At 40.9% G+C, this 19,366-nt stretch overlaps 1 protein-coding gene across 1 annotated transcript in view; it reads right to left on the reverse strand.

The window, feature by feature from the left end:
* Nucleotides 1–473: 473 nt before the first annotated feature.
* RTP4 (receptor transporter protein 4) overlaps nucleotides 474–19,366 on the reverse strand; it is a gene marked incomplete at both ends in the record, with an annotated part of 91,629 nt that continues 72,736 nt past the window's right edge. The window contains one exon of the mRNA XM_079705215.1: nucleotides 474–587. Within this exon, the coding sequence (XP_079561341.1) occupies nucleotides 474–587 (114 nt within the window). The remainder of the gene's footprint in view (nucleotides 588–19,366) is intronic.

Genomic DNA, 19,366 nt, shown 5'->3' on the forward strand with positions numbered 1-19,366 from the left:
GCCTAGCCCTGGCACACAGTATACCTCAATATGTATTCCTTGTTGAACGTTTACTGACCTGGGAATGTGTTCATGGAAGCTGGTTTTGGATGACACAGTAGAGAGAGAGAACCCCTTGGTAAGACTAGGACCACTGTAATGTTCTTAGAAAAATGCATTGGAATTCCATTCACAGTTTGACTGTTACTTTATAGAGTGAGTGGTTGATGTCCAGGGATCAGGCTTGATGGTAAGTGGAGAATCAGAATGATAGAGCACACAATGGAGCAGATGTTAGGCGTAGGATGGAAGCTAATATTGATGTTCCCCCCAACTTGCAATAATTTCTGAAAACTTTTGTTCAGACACTGGAGGTAAGGCAGTCTATTTTAGCAATGATGGCTATTCACATCCTTATGTGAAAACTTGGAGACCTTCTGCTTATTTACTCTTTTAGCTAGTTTGACCAGATAACTGTGTTAACAATGCAAGACTCACTGGATTGCACAGAAGGCTTTGCTCAGGGGGATACTTGATTTCCTGGCAAAGCTGCCTGGAGCCCTCTCCAGCAGCCCTGACAGTCTGTAACCTTGGGTCTCAAAGAGGTACTGCATAAGAATGCACGGAACACAAGGGAACCCATGACTACCTCTGAAAACAGTGCACCTATTCAGAGCCAAGGGCTTGAGCAGCCCTTAGGTGGCAGGTCCTGGGAGAGGGTAGGGATCAGAGAGATGGGCAAGGAGGTTATAGCCTAGTAGGGAGTACTGTATAAGACAGGGAGTATAATAAACACAAGACACGTAGAAAGCAATGAGTGCCATGAGAAATATACAAGCAAAATTACTGTGAAATGGTAGCAGAGGGAGAGAGTACTTCTGAGGATTCTTAGGGAATGTCATATTTTAGAGAGGCTTTAAACGATGTGTAGAATTTGGACAAATAGCTTTGGGAGTAAGAAGCGAGGAGATTCCAGATGGAGGAAAGAGACTGAGTGCAATTACTGAAGTGAGAAAGCACTGACTGTGCTTGGGGATAAGTGAGTGGTTCCATTTGGCTGGAACATATGTAGGATGAGAGAGGGTATTGAGAGATAAAATTAGAGGGCTTTAAACACCAGATGAAGGCAGTGAGGCATTATTTGGAGTCAAAATGAAAGGTATATATGGGAATAGTGGCAGGACAGCATTTTTATCCATAGATAGAGGATTATTGGAGCTTCTAAGGAACTCACAGCACTTTACCAATCAGATTTTCACCAGCCTCCCTGATTCTTTGCAAAGAGCAGAGACTGTGATTAAACTTTTCTCATTTCAGATATAAAAGAAGTAAGGTAGTATTGGAGCATGAAACATTAGATCCCAGTTAATTGTCAAAGCAGAGCTTAGCAGTCAAACTTCACAGCCCCCTTCCAAATTATATCCTATTCTTAAGGGAAGCGTAGCCCTGATATCAGATATCCAGGCCACACAAACAACCACTTTGTTCCTAGAGTAACACTAGCACTGAAATTCAAATCTGATGTCTGACTATTTTTAGGGCAAGGTTTTGGGCAATGGAACTAAGGCAGCCTGTCCTAGGACCATGGCAGTGAAATTGGAGAAAAGGAAGTAACTTCAAAACAGAGTTTGAGGATACACTCAATGAAACTTGGGGACTAAAGTGATGGGAAGAGAGTGCCAGGGGTACCTGTCAATTCAGGTTCTCCGGGAACCAAATGTCAAGACAGAGTTAGAAGTGCAAGAGATGTATTGAGAGGAATGCCTATAAAAATAAAGAGAGCAGAAGTGGGTTGGGAAAGCCTTCAGACCATGATGCATGTCTGATACCCATGAAAGAAAGAAGAAGGATGATTAGAAAGAAGAGCCTCATTTTGGTGAAGCTTTGTGAACATTTTGACCAATGCTTTGGACACCTCTAATCCCAGGATTGCCTGGTGGGAATCCCTCATTGGACAGAAACAGTGAGGCTCATTCACTGACTAGGAGATGCAAGAGAATGGATTTAGCTCAAATGATGTGATGGATCTAAAAACAGTGCAGGCAGAGGCTGTCAGCTGACTCTAGGCCTTGCAGCATGCTGTCTCTTCAGGGGAGATCTGGAAGGGTCTCTTCCATGGCTGCCACAAGGAGTGAGGGGAGAGAGGAGTCAAAGATGAATCCAAGGCTCTTGGATGGTGGCTAGACATTTCCTGATATTATGAACACAGTTTAGAGAAATGGACTGTGGAACAGCTATCTTCTCCAAACATTTCTACACAAACTTTGCTTGGAGGCAGAGCATGTGACAAGGTGACACTTTTAAGCCTGTAATTTAATATTCTTTCTTCTAATACTCTGCTCAAGAATCATGTGTCATATTGCAGCCTACACTCTAAAACCACTGCTTTAAGCCTCTTTTCAGATTATCTCTTCCATAAAGCCAGTCTGGATCAACCTGGGCTTAAAATGTGGTTGATAGAATGCTGTCAACTCAGAGTCCATTTCCTAATATATTATTGCTTTTTCTTGCATTTTCGTTCCACCAGTTCCTCAATGTCTTTTCCTCTTCTATGCTTTTCTCACTGAAGATTCTGTCAAGCTCCCTGTGATAAAATTTTTGTCTTTCTTCCTTTCCTCTTTTCTTTAAAAAATTATTTGCAACTTTGTTGAGGTATGGTAGGTGTACAACAAACTGTAACCACACCATGTATCTTCATGTGGATCTAATTCTGTACTCCATTCTGTTACATTGATAGATTTCTCTATCTTTATCCCAATTCTGTACTGTCTTGATTGTTATAGATTTATAAATTTGAAATCAGTAAGTATGAGTTCAGCAACTTTGTTCTTTTCAAACTATTTTGACCACTGTAGGTCCTTTGTATTGTCATGTATATTTTGCAAACAGCTTGAAAATTTATATTTGTATAAAAATTGAATTTTAATTGAAATTGCACTGAATCTATAGATCAATTTAGGAAGAATTAGCTTCTCAAAAATATGGAGTCTTCCAATCTATGAATGTGGTATATCCCATTTCTTTAGGTGTTCTTTCACATCTCTCATTAATATTTTGTAGTTTTCAATGTATAAGCTTTACACATCTTTTGGCAAATTCATCACTAATTATCTCATAGTTTGATGACATTATAAGTTGTTTTTAATTCTATTTATGATAGTTTATTGCTTGTATAAAATATTTTTATTGCTTATAAATAATTTTTATGTATTCACCATGTATTCTGCAAACTTGATAAGCTCATTTATTCGTTCTTGTAGCTGGTTTAGAGGCTTCTTAGGATTTTCTACAAATATATTATGCCATCATCTGATAATAACAATTTCATTTCTTATTTTTCAATTTGTATTAAAATTTTTCTTGCTTTATTGCAGTGGCTAAAACTTCTAGTACAATGCTGAAAAGAGCGTTGAGAACAGGTGTTCATGACTTCTTACCCAATCTAACAGGGAAAACAGTCAATCTTTATTGTTAAGTATAATATGAGCTGTAAGTTTTTAATAGATGCTTTTTATCAGGTTAAACAAGTTCCTTCTATTTCTAGATTGCTGGGAGTTTTTAATCATGAATAGACATTGAATTCTATCAAATGTTTTTTCTGTATCTATTGAGATGATCATGTGGGTTTTCTCTTTTGGTCTTTTAATGTGGTAAATTCCACTGACTGATTTTCAAATGTTAAAGGAAACATATTTCCATGATAAACCTCACTTATTCATGATGTGCTAACCTCTTTCTATATTATTAAATTTCTTAAATTTTGTTAGGAATTTTTGCATCAGGAGGGATAATTACTTTTTGTTTCCTTTTTTATGCAATATATTTGTCTAGTTTGGGTATCAAGTACAATGCTGTCCTCAGAGAATGAGATAAAAAGTGTTCCTTCTGCTTTTATTTTCTGGAAGAGATTATGGAGAATTAGTATCATTTCTTCTTTCAGTGCTTGGTAGAATCCACCAGTGAAACTATCTAGGTATGGTGATTTCTCTTTTTCTGAAAGGTTATTAATTATTTATTTAATTTCTATAATAAATATGGGCATATTAGGGTTATCTTTTTTTTTTAGTGAACTTGGGAATTTGTGTTCTTCAAGGCACTTGTCTATTTCAAATAATGTGTAGAATTTATTGGCATAAAGTTCGTAATATTCACTTTTTATCTTTTTAATACCAGTGAAATCTATAACGATGCCTTTTTTTCATTCCCAATATTGGTAATTTCTGTCTTCTTTCTTTTTTGTTTCCTGATCAGTATGGCTACAGGTTTACCAATTTTAGTAATCTCCTCAAATCATTGATTTTCTCTATTATTATTCTGTTTTCTATTTCAAATGTTGCTATTTTGATCTTTATTATTTTCTTTCTTTGGCTTATTTTGTCTTTTTTTTTTTTTTTTTTTTTTGCGGTATGTGGGCCTCTCACTGTTGTGGCCTCTCCCGTTGCGGAGCACAGGCTCCGGACACGCAGGCTCAATGGCCATGGCTCATGGGCCAAGCCGCTCCGCGGCATGTGGGATCCTCCCAGACCGGGGCACGAACCCGTGTCCCCTGCATCGGCAGGCGGACTCTCAACCACTGCGCCACCAGGGAAGCCCCTTTATTTTGTCTTTTTTTCTTAAGTTGTGTGAGATGGAAGGGCAACTAAGTCCTATGACTCCGTCATGGCCCCAAACAAAAGATTCCGTGTTCAAATTTGCACTGAAATCATCCTCCCTTCTCCCACCTCTTTTGCAATTACTGAAGAGTTGATCAGTAATAACACTCTAATTTGAAAGTGTGAGATACGTTGGGTGTGGGCAGAGGAATGAGGGAGTTGAAAGCAGGTCCAAACAAAGAACCAGAGAGGTGATTGGAAATTTAGAGAAGATTCTCAGAATAAGGGTCATAAAAGCCAATCCTCCCTTATCTATAGAACTATTTTCTAGAATACATGTTACACTTCTTGTTGGTCTTGCAACATTATTGGATCAATGAGTACAAGCTATACTCTGTCAGTTTTATTCTGTCACAATCAGAGTATCCCCAACTGGTGTCATCTCTGTGGAGATGGATGTGAAGTCTTAGTCCCTGGAAGAACTGGACAGTACTACTATTTGAACATTTGTTGACCTTGTAATTTCCATCTTTGAAGTCAGACCGGGAGATGTTCAGATCCCACTGTCACCAGTGTCACAACTGACACACCAATTGTGTGACTCTGAGCTAGTTACTTAACCTGAGTTCCAGCTTTCTCATATGCAAAGGGCAGTGACAAACATGCCTACTTTATAGGGCTGTAAAGATTGAATGAGATACCTCGTGGGGAAAAGAAAAAGTTTTGCATAGCATCTGGTATATAGTATGCACTCCATACATTTATTTATTTATTCATTTATTCATTTATTTGATATTAGCATTTACTGAAATCGTAGCTATATAGCTTTGGTACTAGGAGGAGTCTTACAGGTCATTCAGTCTAAACCCGTTATTTCACGGATGGGGGAGGTGAAGCAAGGAAAAGTGACTTGCCCAAATTTGCACAGATGGCAGTTTGATAAAATCTGAAGGTCAGGTATTCAGACTCTCTGATCCACTGACCTTCCCCCTCTCCACATCACCCAGGAGACAGGAAACTTAATTCTAGATTCTGGCTTTTCCATTTGTGTGCTGTGTGATTTGGGGGTCAGTCGTTATTCCTCTCCGGGTCTCAGTTTCCTTGTCCATAAATTGGGAATGTGGCAATATTTCTAACGGCCTTTCTAGGTTCAGTGTTTTATGTCTTAAACAGGTCATTTAAGCTAATGTGGAAGGAACTGGTGTGTTGGAATTGTTTTCCTTCACAGGCACTTCCATTGCTTTGCCCGTAGTGACAACAACAATAAAAAAAAGCTTTTGTTTCGTGTTCTATTTTAAAAGGAAATCAATCATTCATTTCTAATCTTGTTTGTTTGCAGCTGTGTTGAGTTAAATAGCACACCAGGCTTAAGGCAAGCAAGCCGGCTTCCCTGGAAAGCAGAGAGAGTTGCTACTTTGTTTTCTTTATCTCCCTTGGGGTGCTGATCACAGAGCTTGCCACCTGCCCCATCCCTGTCATGGGCTTAGGGATTTGCAGAGATCACACTGCTCCTCCCACTCCTGGGACCCTCGCCACCAACTTAGGATAATTACTCATTCTGCCTATTCTCAAGTTGGTGGGGAGCGGGCTCCACTTGTCTGCCTCACGAATGCCGGCGTTCATCCACAAAAGAGAAGTAATATTCTGAAAAGATATGTCAATTAACAAACCTTGTTAACAATTAACAAGCCTGCCTCCCAACTTCCTTTGACTACAGTGAAAGAGGAAAGTATTTCCTTTTCTTGTCATGCTCATTTTGCAAGGTTTTCTTTGTTGTCACTTTGAATGGATATGCAGCCCGTCAGAGACATGTGTCTTCCTTCCAGAATGTACTCACTGAGCACCCACTCTGCCCAGTGCTCTGCTGAGACCTGGTGCCTGCCCTCAAGGAATGCATAAACTACTAGGGGTGATGGGGAAATGAGCGACTCGTGGGCTTAAGTCAGTATTTTAATTAATATAAACTCAGTGCTTGGAGAATACTATGTAAGGGAGATATGAACTCTGCCTGGGACTCAGGAAAGCCCCCCTGGAAGTGGTAGAATTTAGGACTGAAAGATAGGTAGAATGTAGAAGAGCAGAAAGGACAGCTTGAGCAACTAATTTCTTTAACGAACTTTAAAACTAGTATTAATTTAATGTCAACTCAGCAGCATGTCCTATGCTAATTAGATGTTGGAAATTTACTTTCGAGAGAGAAAAGATGTATCTGGTGGTCAAAGACAGCATATTTCTTGGATGGAAAGTGACTACTTGTTTGACAGAGAAACTGAGGCCATCTAGGAAAACTGGCTTATGTAAGGTTTTCCAGTGGCCCAGAGGAAGAGTAAAGAAAGCAGGAGGAGTAACCTTCCTTTGCAAGTGCTACTAGAGGGTTTCGACTTCAGCACTCTTGACATCTTCGGCCAGATAATTCTTTGTTGTGGGAGATTGTCCTGTGTATTGTAGGATGTTTAGCAGCATCCCTGGCTTGTACTTACTGCCAGTAGCAATCTCTCCACAGTTAAGACAACTAAAAATCTCTCCAGACATTGTCAAATGTCCCCTGGTGGGCAAAATCACCTTGGTTGACAACCACTTGGAGATGCTGGAAAGATCATAAAAGTGGGGATCAGGAGAACAGAACAGTCTCCTCTTTGTAATTTTGGACAAGTCACTTTCAATTTGTGACTTCAGTGTCTTCATTTTATAAAGAAAGAAGTTGTGCTAGATTCCTTCATTCTTTCACTCCTTAAATCACTCAGTAAATTTTTTATAAGCTCCTGTTATGTGCCAGGCACTCTTGTAGGTATAGCTAGGGGTTAGCAGGAACCAAGAAAAGCAAGGTCCCTGCCCTCATGATGCTTGCATGCAAGTTGTGAGAGGCAGGCAATAAACAAATAGACATTAAAAATGTTATAAAATCCCAAGAAATAATAATTTCTATGAAGAAAATAAAGGAGAGCTGCCTTGTAGAAAGCATCTGAAGGTAGGAGGCTGCTCTGAAGAATTAATCTGAGATGACATTTGAGCTGAAACCCAAATGATGAAGGAGCCATCTATGTGAAACTCGGAGGAAATAAGGTTCCAGGCAGAGAGGACAGGAAATACAAAGGCTCTGAGGTGGGAATGAGGTAGGCCTGTCTAGAAGGTGGTGAATAATGGGGGGAGAACCAAGAAATGAGGTCTGAGGGGTAGACGAGCCAGTTCCCGTATGGCCATGTCAACTGTATAAAGGACTTTGAATTCTACTTGCTACAGGATGTCACTGGAGGGTTTGAAGCAGGAGAGTGGTGTGAAACAATCTGAATTACTTTCATAAAGGTCATTCTGACTACTTTGGGAATAATGAATTTTAAGGGAGCAAGAATGGAAGCAGGAAACCAAGGGATGAAGTGGGTACAGTAGACCAGGAAAGAGATGGCAATGGCTTAGCCTAGAGATATGGCAATGGAGATAGAAAAGGATAGAGTTAGGATAGCTTTTGGAGGTAGAGCCACCTGGATTTGCTGATGGATTGGATATGAGAGCTAAGGGAGAGAGGGTGATCAAGGATGATGCCTAGGCTTTTGGCCAGAAGAATCGGGCAGATCATTTTACCATTTACTTATATGAGAAAAGTAGATTTGGGAGTGAAAGGCAATAGTTCAAGATGAGTCTAAAGTAATTTCCAACCAGAAAATTCAGTTCTATAATAGAATTCAGTATTGCTCTTTTTGAAATTTTCTCCAGAGACCTCAGTCTGCCCTCTTCCACCTCCACAACACATGTACACAACAGATGCACACACAAAAAGCTATAACAAAAACAAATGTATGAGATAATGGCACAGCAGGAAACCACTGTGGTTTCCAAACTACCTCATGCATGTGGAGATGGTGTTGTGCCTGACAAGCAACAAGACATTTGGAAAATCATGTTGGATGAGATCTTGTCCATGGGAGGTTTTGCTATCAAGAAATCTAATGAGGCTTAAAGAAAACAGATAATTCATTAGCATTCTTGAACATGCCCCCACTTTGCTGTGTGGTAATTATTGAGTAGCTACAGAGCGACTCAGTAATATAGTGACAAGACAGACTGCTCCGTCCATCAAATCCCAACAGCTATAATCATCTAATGAATGCTACATGAATCAAACAGTGGAAAATAATAATAATATCTCTGCTTCCCCCTGAGTCCTTCAGCAAGGTTTCCAGAGCCTATGGCAAATAGATTTACTGAAAAGTGTAGCTCCCTCTAGGGTGCAAGGCCACAGTTGTCTAACAGCTACAGGACAACGGTACTCCTTAGTACTCCTTAGACACAAGGCAGAAAGTGGGAGAGATGATCCTTTAGCCTAGGAGAAAGTAATCCTTCCACTTGGATCCTAGTAGGATAGTAAGAAACTGAGAGAAGGCCTGGCTCTAACATGAATCTTGGGATTGTCAGGACTCTAAAACATGAAGGAACTTCTCTCTAGGGCTGGCATCAGGGAGATAGCCCAGGAAGCCTGAGATCCAGCCCACCTAGCACTGAAATGGAGAGCCCACATGCAATGGCAGCAGGTGAAAACTGCACAACTCTTGGCACAAACGACTTCATCTACTTCCCCTGCCCACCCACTAGGAGACTTGAACAAACTCTAGCATGACTTCTATCAGCTCGAGGTTGTGTCCCTAGGGTGACGACTCCAAGCCTCCTTGAAGAGCCTGCCTGAGAAAGCTTAATGCTACCAAAGGAAGGTAATGTTTGTTCCAGCTAAAACCTGACTATAAGCCTCTGACTTCCCTTTTCTTAGAGCGTATACTTAGAAAAGTTACAGTGGTAAATCCTTTTTCAGTGCTTTTGAAACATATCTCCTACAACCCAGGCATTTCTTTTTCAAGGACTTGGGAGCCATCCCTTTGAAATGTAATCGCCAAGAAAGAGTCAAGGTCTCCCAGTCTCTGAGGGAGAGTGGGAGCCTAACTTTGAAAAGCACCAATTAACAAACACAGATGGCCTAATCACACTGACTGACTGCCCACCCCTTAACAGCCCTCAGTACTTTTCCTTCAGCATCCTCCAGAATTTAAAAAGCCTCCTGCTTGTTCAGTGAAGTTGAGCTCAGTTGATACACTGAAGTCTCTTCCCTACTGCAGTTATCTCAAATAAAATCAGTCTTGTCATTTTTAACAAGTGTCTGGAACAAAATTTTTCTTTTACACAAGCCCAGGGTCTGAGACTCAGAAGATACAGGAGCAAGTCTGGGCTCAAACTCTTCTACTGACAACTGATAACTCTGGACAGTGACTCCATTGTCTGAAGTTAACTGTAACTGTCAAATGGGGATACTAAAATATACTCTGTATCTCTAAATTTGTGATCATAAAACTGCATAATGCTTCCAAAATATTCAAGTGCTAGAAAATTTGAGAAGTTTCCATAATGGTTACTTTTTAGATCAGGAAAATCTTTGAGAAGGATGTAAGGCTGACTCACAACTAGCCCACAACACAAAAATCCCCAAACCTATCCCCCAATTTATTTTCTTCCCTCTTCTTCCTTATAAGCCAAGCATCAGAGCCCAAAATTTATACCATCCTAGAAAATATACTGATGTTAGGTTTAGGAACTACATTTTTTTGACCTTGGATATGTCTTTATTAAGTACAAATATGTTACTTAGTGGGGGCAACACACTGACCTGATTGCAGCCATCTCACTCAAAAGAGGTGAGTTTCTTAGTACCTGACAGGTCCGCTAATTGGAGGTGATGGAAAGAGGCCCAGACATCAAGGCAGAAGAATGGTACCTGCGTTCTCTGTCTGCCAGAAATTAACTACATGTCCTTCTATGATGCTATAGCTACAGTGTAGATGAGCAGTGGCCTCCAAAGCACAAGCGCCAGTCGCTGACTTCCAGACTTTGTGTGGTGTTGGGCATCGAGGCCTCTACCTCTCTTCCCCAAGTCAAGCTTGGAGACCTGGAGTACACTTGAGCACATCTACCAGGAGAGGCCTAGGGTAGTTTCTGCTTCTTGGGCTTGGAAGTCACTACACCGAGTTGGGCTCTGGCCTGGCATGCTCCCTCATCCAAGCTACAGGCTTCATCTACTTCCTGCTATGTTTGGTCAGTCAATATGAATAGTCGTTTCTTCCACATTTTCCTGCTGAGACTGTAGTGTTTATAAATACTAGACATTTAACCAGGCCCAGGTGCTCTACCTGTGTGTGGCCATTCTCTTCTTGGGCACTGGATCCTATTTCTCCTTCCCAACTCCCAGTGAGTCCTGGGGTCCTGCTCAAAAAAGCAGTTCATCTGGACTATGCCGCCGTGTTGTTGCACTTATCTGTGTCCACGTCACCTTTGCCTGGGCACTCCTGCCTTACGTCCCACCTGTCAGACTGGATCTCCCTTCTGGCTCTACCAGCTCACATGAGCTGAGTTCCCACACTCCTGTGGATGATGCAGTTTGAATTGATGGCCACCACACTCAGAGTCAGCTTGTAAGTCAGAGACGTTCCCAGAGTCTTGGTCCTGACTGTGTCCTCCACCACTAGCTTCTCACAGGGACCTCTGTGTGGGATCTCAAAATATCTTACTCAAAATCTGGCTTTGGGAATCATTCTGACTCTTGGAAATTTTCTGAAACTCTACTCTGAGAATTGCCATGCAAATAAATTATTCTTGCTGCTCTTCTATGATGGAGAAGAAGTGTCTTTGTTTTGTCAGCCCACATCTCCCTTTTGCACTTTTCTCATAAGCATGGGAGAACTTGAATTTGAAGGGCAATTCAATACATGATCAATTCTGAGACATTCTGTCATCATTGTTGAACAAGCTTGAATTGTATTTAAAATAGCTAACTAAATGCTAATTTGATCTTGGTCAATCCTTTTTTTGGATGGAACTGAACAACTTCAGTAAGTTTAACACTGTTAAATATATTCTTCAAAATACTGATAATAACAAAGTCATAAGCTGTGATTGCAAAGAACTATAGTGTCATCTGCATTAATGCCCTGGAGATGAAGGGGTTTCCTGCAGAACATTCAGCTGGAAGATGTACCCAGTGGGTGTAGAAGCAAAGACTGCTCACGTCTTCACAGAGAGCAGGTGATGTTGCAATTCAGATTTCAGTTCTTCTTTTGTGTGGAATGCAGTAATTCAGGAAAACCCATCAACCATCAAGCTTTGTGACATGAAGTTTTCTTAATTATAACACAGGATGGTAATAACCATATGGGGTATTTTCACCAAAAGTATCTTTGTTGGGCATCTTTGCTGCAAGCATTCTTGCTGCAAACATTTTCATGGCATAACTGATTGGTCATAATGCAATTTTGCCATAAAAGATAAAATCATGAAAAATGAAAGAGGGACATTAAGAAGGACATAATAAGACATGAAAAATGAATAACAAAAATACTTTATTACAAAATACAAAATATTTGAATACATTTAAATGTGTGTAGAATCATAGCAATCCTGTGCAGATAAATGATATTTTGTGGTTTGTACCTAAGCGTTTGTCTTCCAAGTCTTTTATTCATAGTGTTTATACATTTTTTTTTTTTGCTTGTTGATTAGTCTCTTGGTTCGACATTGCAATTTTTCTTTTTTGCTAAAATTTCTTCCTTCATTAAGAGGTATCAGCTTCCAAATACAGTACTAGGATGCATATTTGTAACCGAGCTTTGTATCGCATTGTGAAAGCCTCTATACTTTTGTTTGTTCTTGGCATCTTGTCACATGTTCACTGATAGACATTCCAAAGTTCTATGGGAAATGTGGATTCAACTCTGCACCATCAGGGCCCTCAGACTCTTTCTCCTCCAATGTAGTGTGTTTCCAAATATACCAACTCTTGATGTAAATCATTGTCCACTCCATAAAGCCATCAATAACATCTCTGACTGGAAGAACCACTAATGCATTTCAACCAGTTGAATCCAAACTGGCAAACCAAAAACTGTCAACCAGTTATTTTACCTTCCAAGACAGAATTGCCTTAAAGCCAGTTAGTTGTGTGGTCAAAATGTTTGCAGTAAAAATTCTTACAGCAGAGATATTTATAGCAAAGAAACTCACCGTAAAAATACCTACAACAGCTCACAGTACTGTCCTGTGACTGAGTTACCATGCAACTGGACCCTCTCCCAGCCTGAGTTCACTCATGCAAAATGAAGACATTGGGTAATATGATATCCCATGTCCTTCCCACTTTAAGATTTTTTCTTTTTTTCAAGGGGTAGGGGAGGGGGTGGGGGTGAGGGGCATTCCATTGGCCTGATCACTGAGCATCCTCAAAACTGGCTTAACTCCAAATCAGAGCTAGTCTCTAAGTTAGATGAAGACATGCCTTCAGGTTTCTCTTGTCTACAAGTTTCCCAAACTCTAAACTTTCCATTTTTTCCTAAAAATTATTAGGCTCCTAATATATACAAGACACTAAATTTGCTGCAGTTGTAAGAGAGTTACTGTGGGACTGAATATAATTTGCTTCAAGCCTCCAAGATTGCGCCAGCCCCCTCCTTCATAGGACACCCCTCAGACTTGAACGCAGTGCCGCTGCCTCTCCAGAGAGAACCACAGAAAGCAGAAGTCAAGGGAGACAAGAGTCTTATTAAACTCTGATCTGTCCTGCTGGATACACACTCTTCTCAAGCTGAAGCAGATTTTTGAAGTCCTGTGATCTATCTCACCCCCTTATTTTACAGTAAGGAAAACAAGACTCAGAAGGAAGAAGTGAAGAAGGAAAAATATTGGTTGTTAGAAATCAGCTTTAGGGGCAGACAGACCTGGGTTTGAGAACTGGTTCCTCCACTTGTTGTGTGACCATCAAATTGTTTAATTTTTCACGCCTCAGTTTCCTCACTTGTAAAATAGTTGTAATTGCCAATTTCATAGAGCTTTCTAAGGATGGATAAGAAAATGAATATAAGCATGTAGTAGGAGCCTAGCATATCTTAAACTGTCAAAAAATGTCAAATATATTTATGACAGTGTTTTGGGACCAAACCCTTCTGCTCCCTTTGATTATACAGTCAGAGCCTTTGTTTCATGGATCTAGAAGAAAAAGCTAAGTGAAAAATGCCAGTGTCTTAAGTGTCAGGAATGGTTCATTTTCTTGAGACAAAACGTGGAAAAAAAAAAAAAAAAGGTGAGACCATTGGCTAGACTTTGATATAAACAAACAGTCCGAGTGTGAAGATTGCTGACAAATTACTGGTAATTGCAGAGGTTGCTGGAGGAGACATCGGGATAACCTTGCAGAAACAGTTGCAGAGGACAGGAGAGGGCTGTGGTAAATGCAGCAGAGGATGTACAGGGTGTGGAGAGAGATGGTGGCCCTGGCATGTGATTGGGGAAGGGGAGTGGTAAGGGAGGTGTCTGGGAGAGGCAAGCAATTGTGGTGACATTGGTCAGCAGTCTCAGGACCTTGGATGTAGAAATGGAGAGAGGACTGGAGAGAGAAGGCAGAGCTTCAGTCCTAAAGGCATGCAAGACCTCAAGGGCTTGTTTAGAAGTTCCAGTGGGAAAACACCCACTGGCCATTGACTGAGAAGAGGCCCTCTCCCATAGAGGAGGTCATCTTCTATGTCCAAGCATTGGAGGGACATACTCAAAGTAGTGAGAGGGGAAGAGTACCTGGAAGAGTGCATTGAGCCTTGGTCTTGGATGAGAACTGAAATATTACAGCCAGATCCCTTTCTCATCCACCAGAAACAGAGAGAAATTAGTGTACTTTCCAAAGAGCCCAAGCAGGGGCCAAGGCAGAAGTGGAATTTACTGGACCAGTGATATGACATGGAGTTGGTCAGAAGATTAAGGCAGAAGACACCCATTTAGAGAGCAGGGGCCTAAGCAGGACCAGAAACCAGACTGTCCTCATGCCAGTGCCCTGCCCTCCTGGCATAGGAAGCTTGGAATCCCCCCTCACAGTGATAAGGTTGGTCTCTGAGTCAGATATAGGACTAGGTCAGTAGGAAGCTAGTGAGAATAGGGTGCGAGGAGGTCAGGGTTACAGCTGGCAGGACAGAAGTGCTGGGCAGTTCAGCTTGTTTAAATTTCCATAGTACTTTGCACATGTCTCTATTACAACAGTCATGCTCTATCATGTCTATATGTTGGTCTGGCCCTCTGGATTACAGTTTATTTAGGGCAGAGATTTTGAAGGACAGTGGTTACAAACATTTACTCGGAAATTATGGAGCATGGATTCAAATTCCAGTTCTAATGGTCACTAGCTATGTGACCTCAGGCAAGTTTCTTGACTTTTCTATGTTTCAATGTTCTTATCTGTGAAATGGAGATGATAATATCCTTCTTATTGTTGGAGTGAGGATTAAATTAGTAATAAAGCAGTTAGACCAGTGCCTAGTATATAGTGAATGTTATATAAGTTAATATATAAATTAATTTATAATAAGTTAAATAAAATATAAAATAAGTTATAATAAATGGGAGTCTACTTCTGTTCCCAGCTCTTGGTATGGTGCTCATTTTCAGTGGACGATAAATGATTGTTAAAGATAAAAATTAAATGACAAGGCTGGGCATTCTTGCCAACTGGTGGTTAGAACCCTAAAGTCCTGACCCACAATCTGTGACCTCACCTTGCCCCAAGATACCAGCACCATAGGGTGCAGGATTGAGTGAGATGGCTCCAGCACCCAGGCATGGATGTGGCAGAGCTGTCACTGTGACTTAAGAGGATACCTGCATGTTTTACCCACACCTTTCAGGCTGTGCATCCTGTGAATTATTCCACCCTATCAGGCTGCTACGGGAGACAATGGCCATTGCTCTCTCAGCTCCCACACCATCCGCCCTCTTTCCTTATCAGGCCCCAGAGTGTGGATGCAGATAGAATTACAATGTCCCTGTGAGGAGACTGTCTGCGTGCACAGCCTCTTGAGCACATAAAGGGTTCACAGTGAAGAAGTATAAATCTGGAAAGTGAGAAGGACGGATGTCAGTGAAGCCTGAAGCACAAAGCAAAAGAAAGCCTCATCTTGATCCCGGGGCCACTCAAAGCGAGCTTTCTCCTTGCTTCGAGGACTTTGCCCTCTGAGCCACTCTTCACCCCTTGCGTTTTTCTTCCACCCCACTCCCTACCCTTTATGTTTTTCCTTCCCACTTCCCTTCCAGCATGTACCACCCACCAGCACTAACAGCATGGCTTCTTGTCAAAAGATGGCTAATGTGACTTAGTCCCAGGAGACAGAGCCTCAGCTTCCCTGCTGTGTCAAATGCAGATCTGGTGAGGATCAAAAGAGACTGTAGGGGAGAAAGCATTCTGAAGAGTGTTTAGTGTTGTACAAATGCAGCACAAACCGTTTAAAATTGCACCCTGCCAACGGTTAACTTTTTTTTTGTAATGAACATCCACCCATACACACCATGAATTATATTTTGGTGGGTTTATATGAAAAGGTCAATTGCATTTTGAATCAGAGTATGTACATCTAGACATTAAGTGAGTCAACATAAAGCACTTTTAATGGTTTCTTCTGCTGGTAAACACTATGTAAGTGAAGGTTAATGGGTATGTGGAAATGACAGTGTAGGGGAAGTTCTGGAGTCAAGGCTCCTAAACAAGACGCTAGATCTGAACCTATCTTTCTGTTTTCTCATTTTAAAAATGCTGCTATTTGTACTTATTCTGCCTACTTCATACATGGGGTAGTGTTGAGAGTCACAGTAGAGATATTCATGGGTGAAAGCGCTTTATAAGTTATAGTATACTTTATACAGTTGAGAGATTATTTATGTTGTGTATGTGTCTGTTGATATGCCACTCTACCTGTTCATGTCTTTTCAAATATCTCTATTCCCCATTCTCCTTTTTTTGCAACTGGAACACAGGATATCAATCAGGATTATTAACCAATTTCTAGACAACTTTTATAATATTTACTTTAAAACTTATCTTGTAATTACTAGGGCTTGGAAACAGTGTACATGCACACACACACACACACACACACAAACACACACATTTGGAAGCTCTAATACTTGCTGTCCAAAAGGAATAAAATATTTAGCCTGAGCAAAAGCAAAACAGTGACATATTTGACCTAGAGTGTTTATTCTGACTGGCAGTGTAATTGAACTTTATCAGCTGAGTTGGGAATAGGAGTTAGCCCTTAATAGGATTAGAAAGATTATCTAAGACTCTTTGCTTAGTAACCTGAATGTTGAAATCTATATTGGATTTTCAGACACTGAACCTACCATGACTTTTTACTGCCCACCAGAATGGCTTCCTCAAGTTTATCTTTTCAGAGTAGAGTCAGATTATATTTAAAAACAGCAGTTTGTACCTAACCTGGTTTCTTTTTCTAGGAGAAATGAATAAGATTCAAGGTTTAAGGATTCAGGGTTGAATGATAAAATGTGACTGTGATCACAGGATGTTGGCATGAGTCAGTCCTTAATGCACAGCATGATATTGAACTGGACAACAGAGTACACAGGTGTCATCCCAGTGACAGCATTATTTAGCTGTGTGAACTTGGATAATTCAAGTATACTCTCTGAGCCTCAGTTTCTTCATCTGTGAAATGGAAAAAATAGTATCAGCCCAGCCAACTCCAGGTTTGCTATGTGTCTTATGAGTAATCCTTTTCTTTGTTAATCAGGCCCTGTAGGCAAATCCAAAGGTCTGTGAAAACACCCTGACTTTCTAATAAAGAAAGTGATGGCTTTGAAAAACTATCCTACTTGTGGAGGGAATATTCATAATGTGTAATTCAGTTTTCAGAGAAATTGAGGTCAGTTATTGATCAGCTTTGGTCTTGTTATCAGCTAGAATTATTGCCTGAAAAGAGAAGCATGCTTCCACTTTTCTTAAACTTTGCCTAAGGATCAAAAAAATAAAGGTTCTGTTTGAGATTTTCCATGCATTTCATGATTTGAAAGTAGCTACAGGTTAACAGATGTTTCTTGACACAATTATGAGCAACAAGGAAAGTTTCCTGAAGCTTGAAAGATACAGTAGTCATTGCCCCCAGACTTTGATGGAGCTGCTGAAAGTCCCATAGAGGTATTTTCTTGACTCTGCCTAGATTAGAAAAGGGAGGATGCTATGCAGATTTTATCCTGAGACGGATTCGGGTTGGCACAGCTACCAGGTAGACTGGGATTCTGGGTGGGTCCTTCCCTGTTTTCTGCCCTCTGAGTCAGATGCCCTGGCCATGCCCTCTGGTAAACCCAAAAAGGAAGCTGCTTTCCTGCAGGACCCACAAAGATTCCTTCCCTGAACTTCCATCTGTATGGCACTGCCCTCAAGGCACCTCCTCTCTACACTGCGTTTGCTCCTCTGGGTCTGGATGCTTCACTGAGTGTATGTGCCCAGTGTGTACCCTCTCGGAGCTCACATCACATGAGGAGGAACTGGCCAACAGCCAAGTGTGGCGTTCCAGCTACAGTGACAAATGTTTATATAGGCACAGTGGCGGTCACAGGAAGGGTTGACAGGCGGTGAGCATGATGAATAATAAACCACAGTCACTCTTCCCTTTCAACTTGTCTCAAAGTCCTTTCTTAATCACTCTCTCTGCTCCCCTGCTTTGGCCCCAAAACAACTCCCTAGAAGAGAAGCAACATAATGGATGGTAACTCACTTTGGGAATCAAAAGAAGCGCATTTGAATCCTGGCTCTACACATTGCCAGCTCTGTAACCACAAACAATTCCCCCCAAGTCCTCTGTCTCAAATTCTTCAGCCACAAAATGTCAGGCATAAAGATTAAATATGAACACGTAGTAAAACTCCTGGCTCATGGTAGGAACTCAGTAAAGCTTAAAACAACAATAATAAAGCGGTCCTCCAGAATCCCATCATTGGAGTCTAACAACCCTTTCCACATGCAGAAATAATAGGAGCAGCTCACCCATCGTCTATACAAGGTGGATTGATGCTTGCATCAGCCCTTCGCAAATAGACTGATCGATGGAGCCAGTGATCAGGAAAATTGAATTCCACTGAATACACATTGCTGTCTGCCTGGCATCATCATATTTCAATGAAGTGAAACTGTAAATAGTGGCTGGCATTTCTGATGAGCTATGTGTTTGGGAATAGGGGATTTTGAAATGTCATTTTGAGCTCGAATTAATCAAATTTTGAGTAACAGTGTTTAGAGAAAGAAGTTCAATAGTGTTTAAATGGTGAATGAAAGTAAATTCAGTCTTAGCCACAAAATAGCCACAGACAGAAGACTAGTGCTTCCTTTGATCTTAGGATAAAGTCTATATTAATGCTGCCTGTATTGTTCATATTCCAAACACTTATTTAGAGCATCTCATGTGCCAAGAATTGGGCTGGGCACTAGGAGAACTCGGATATAGTGGAGATAGGCCCTACCATTAGAAAACTCACAGTTCAGTGGGCATAGAGAATGTTCGAATGTAATGCAGATATCCTTTGAGACCTCTGTGTTCCTTGGATGTCTGGTTAAACCTAGCCTTAATCTGCAACCCACATCCTGTGATATTCCAAATCTCTCTCTAAGATTTCTGTTAGAGCTCTCTGTTTACTGTTTGTCTCTAAGCCGGTGTCCATGTGACCTGTCTTTCCTTACAATACCCTGGACTCAGACCCTTTAGCAGTGCCCCGAGAAATCTACCTTTATCGAATATTTTGTAATGCATATACAGCTTACTCAGGATTTTGAAGAAATCATGGTGTGCATCACATCACAGAGTGGTTGTCCTCTTATATTCCTCCTGGAGTAATAAATAATCCTTCATGGACTTTGAGCAAAGTAGTACTGATCTGTTTTACATCCCTCTTGGTATAAACTTCTACCCCAAACGCTCATAATTTTTCCCAACATGTACAGT

This window comes from Hyperoodon ampullatus, assembly GCF_949752795.1.
Source record: "Hyperoodon ampullatus genome assembly, chromosome: 5".
Classification (NCBI taxonomy): domain Eukaryota; kingdom Metazoa; phylum Chordata; class Mammalia; order Artiodactyla; family Ziphiidae; genus Hyperoodon; species Hyperoodon ampullatus.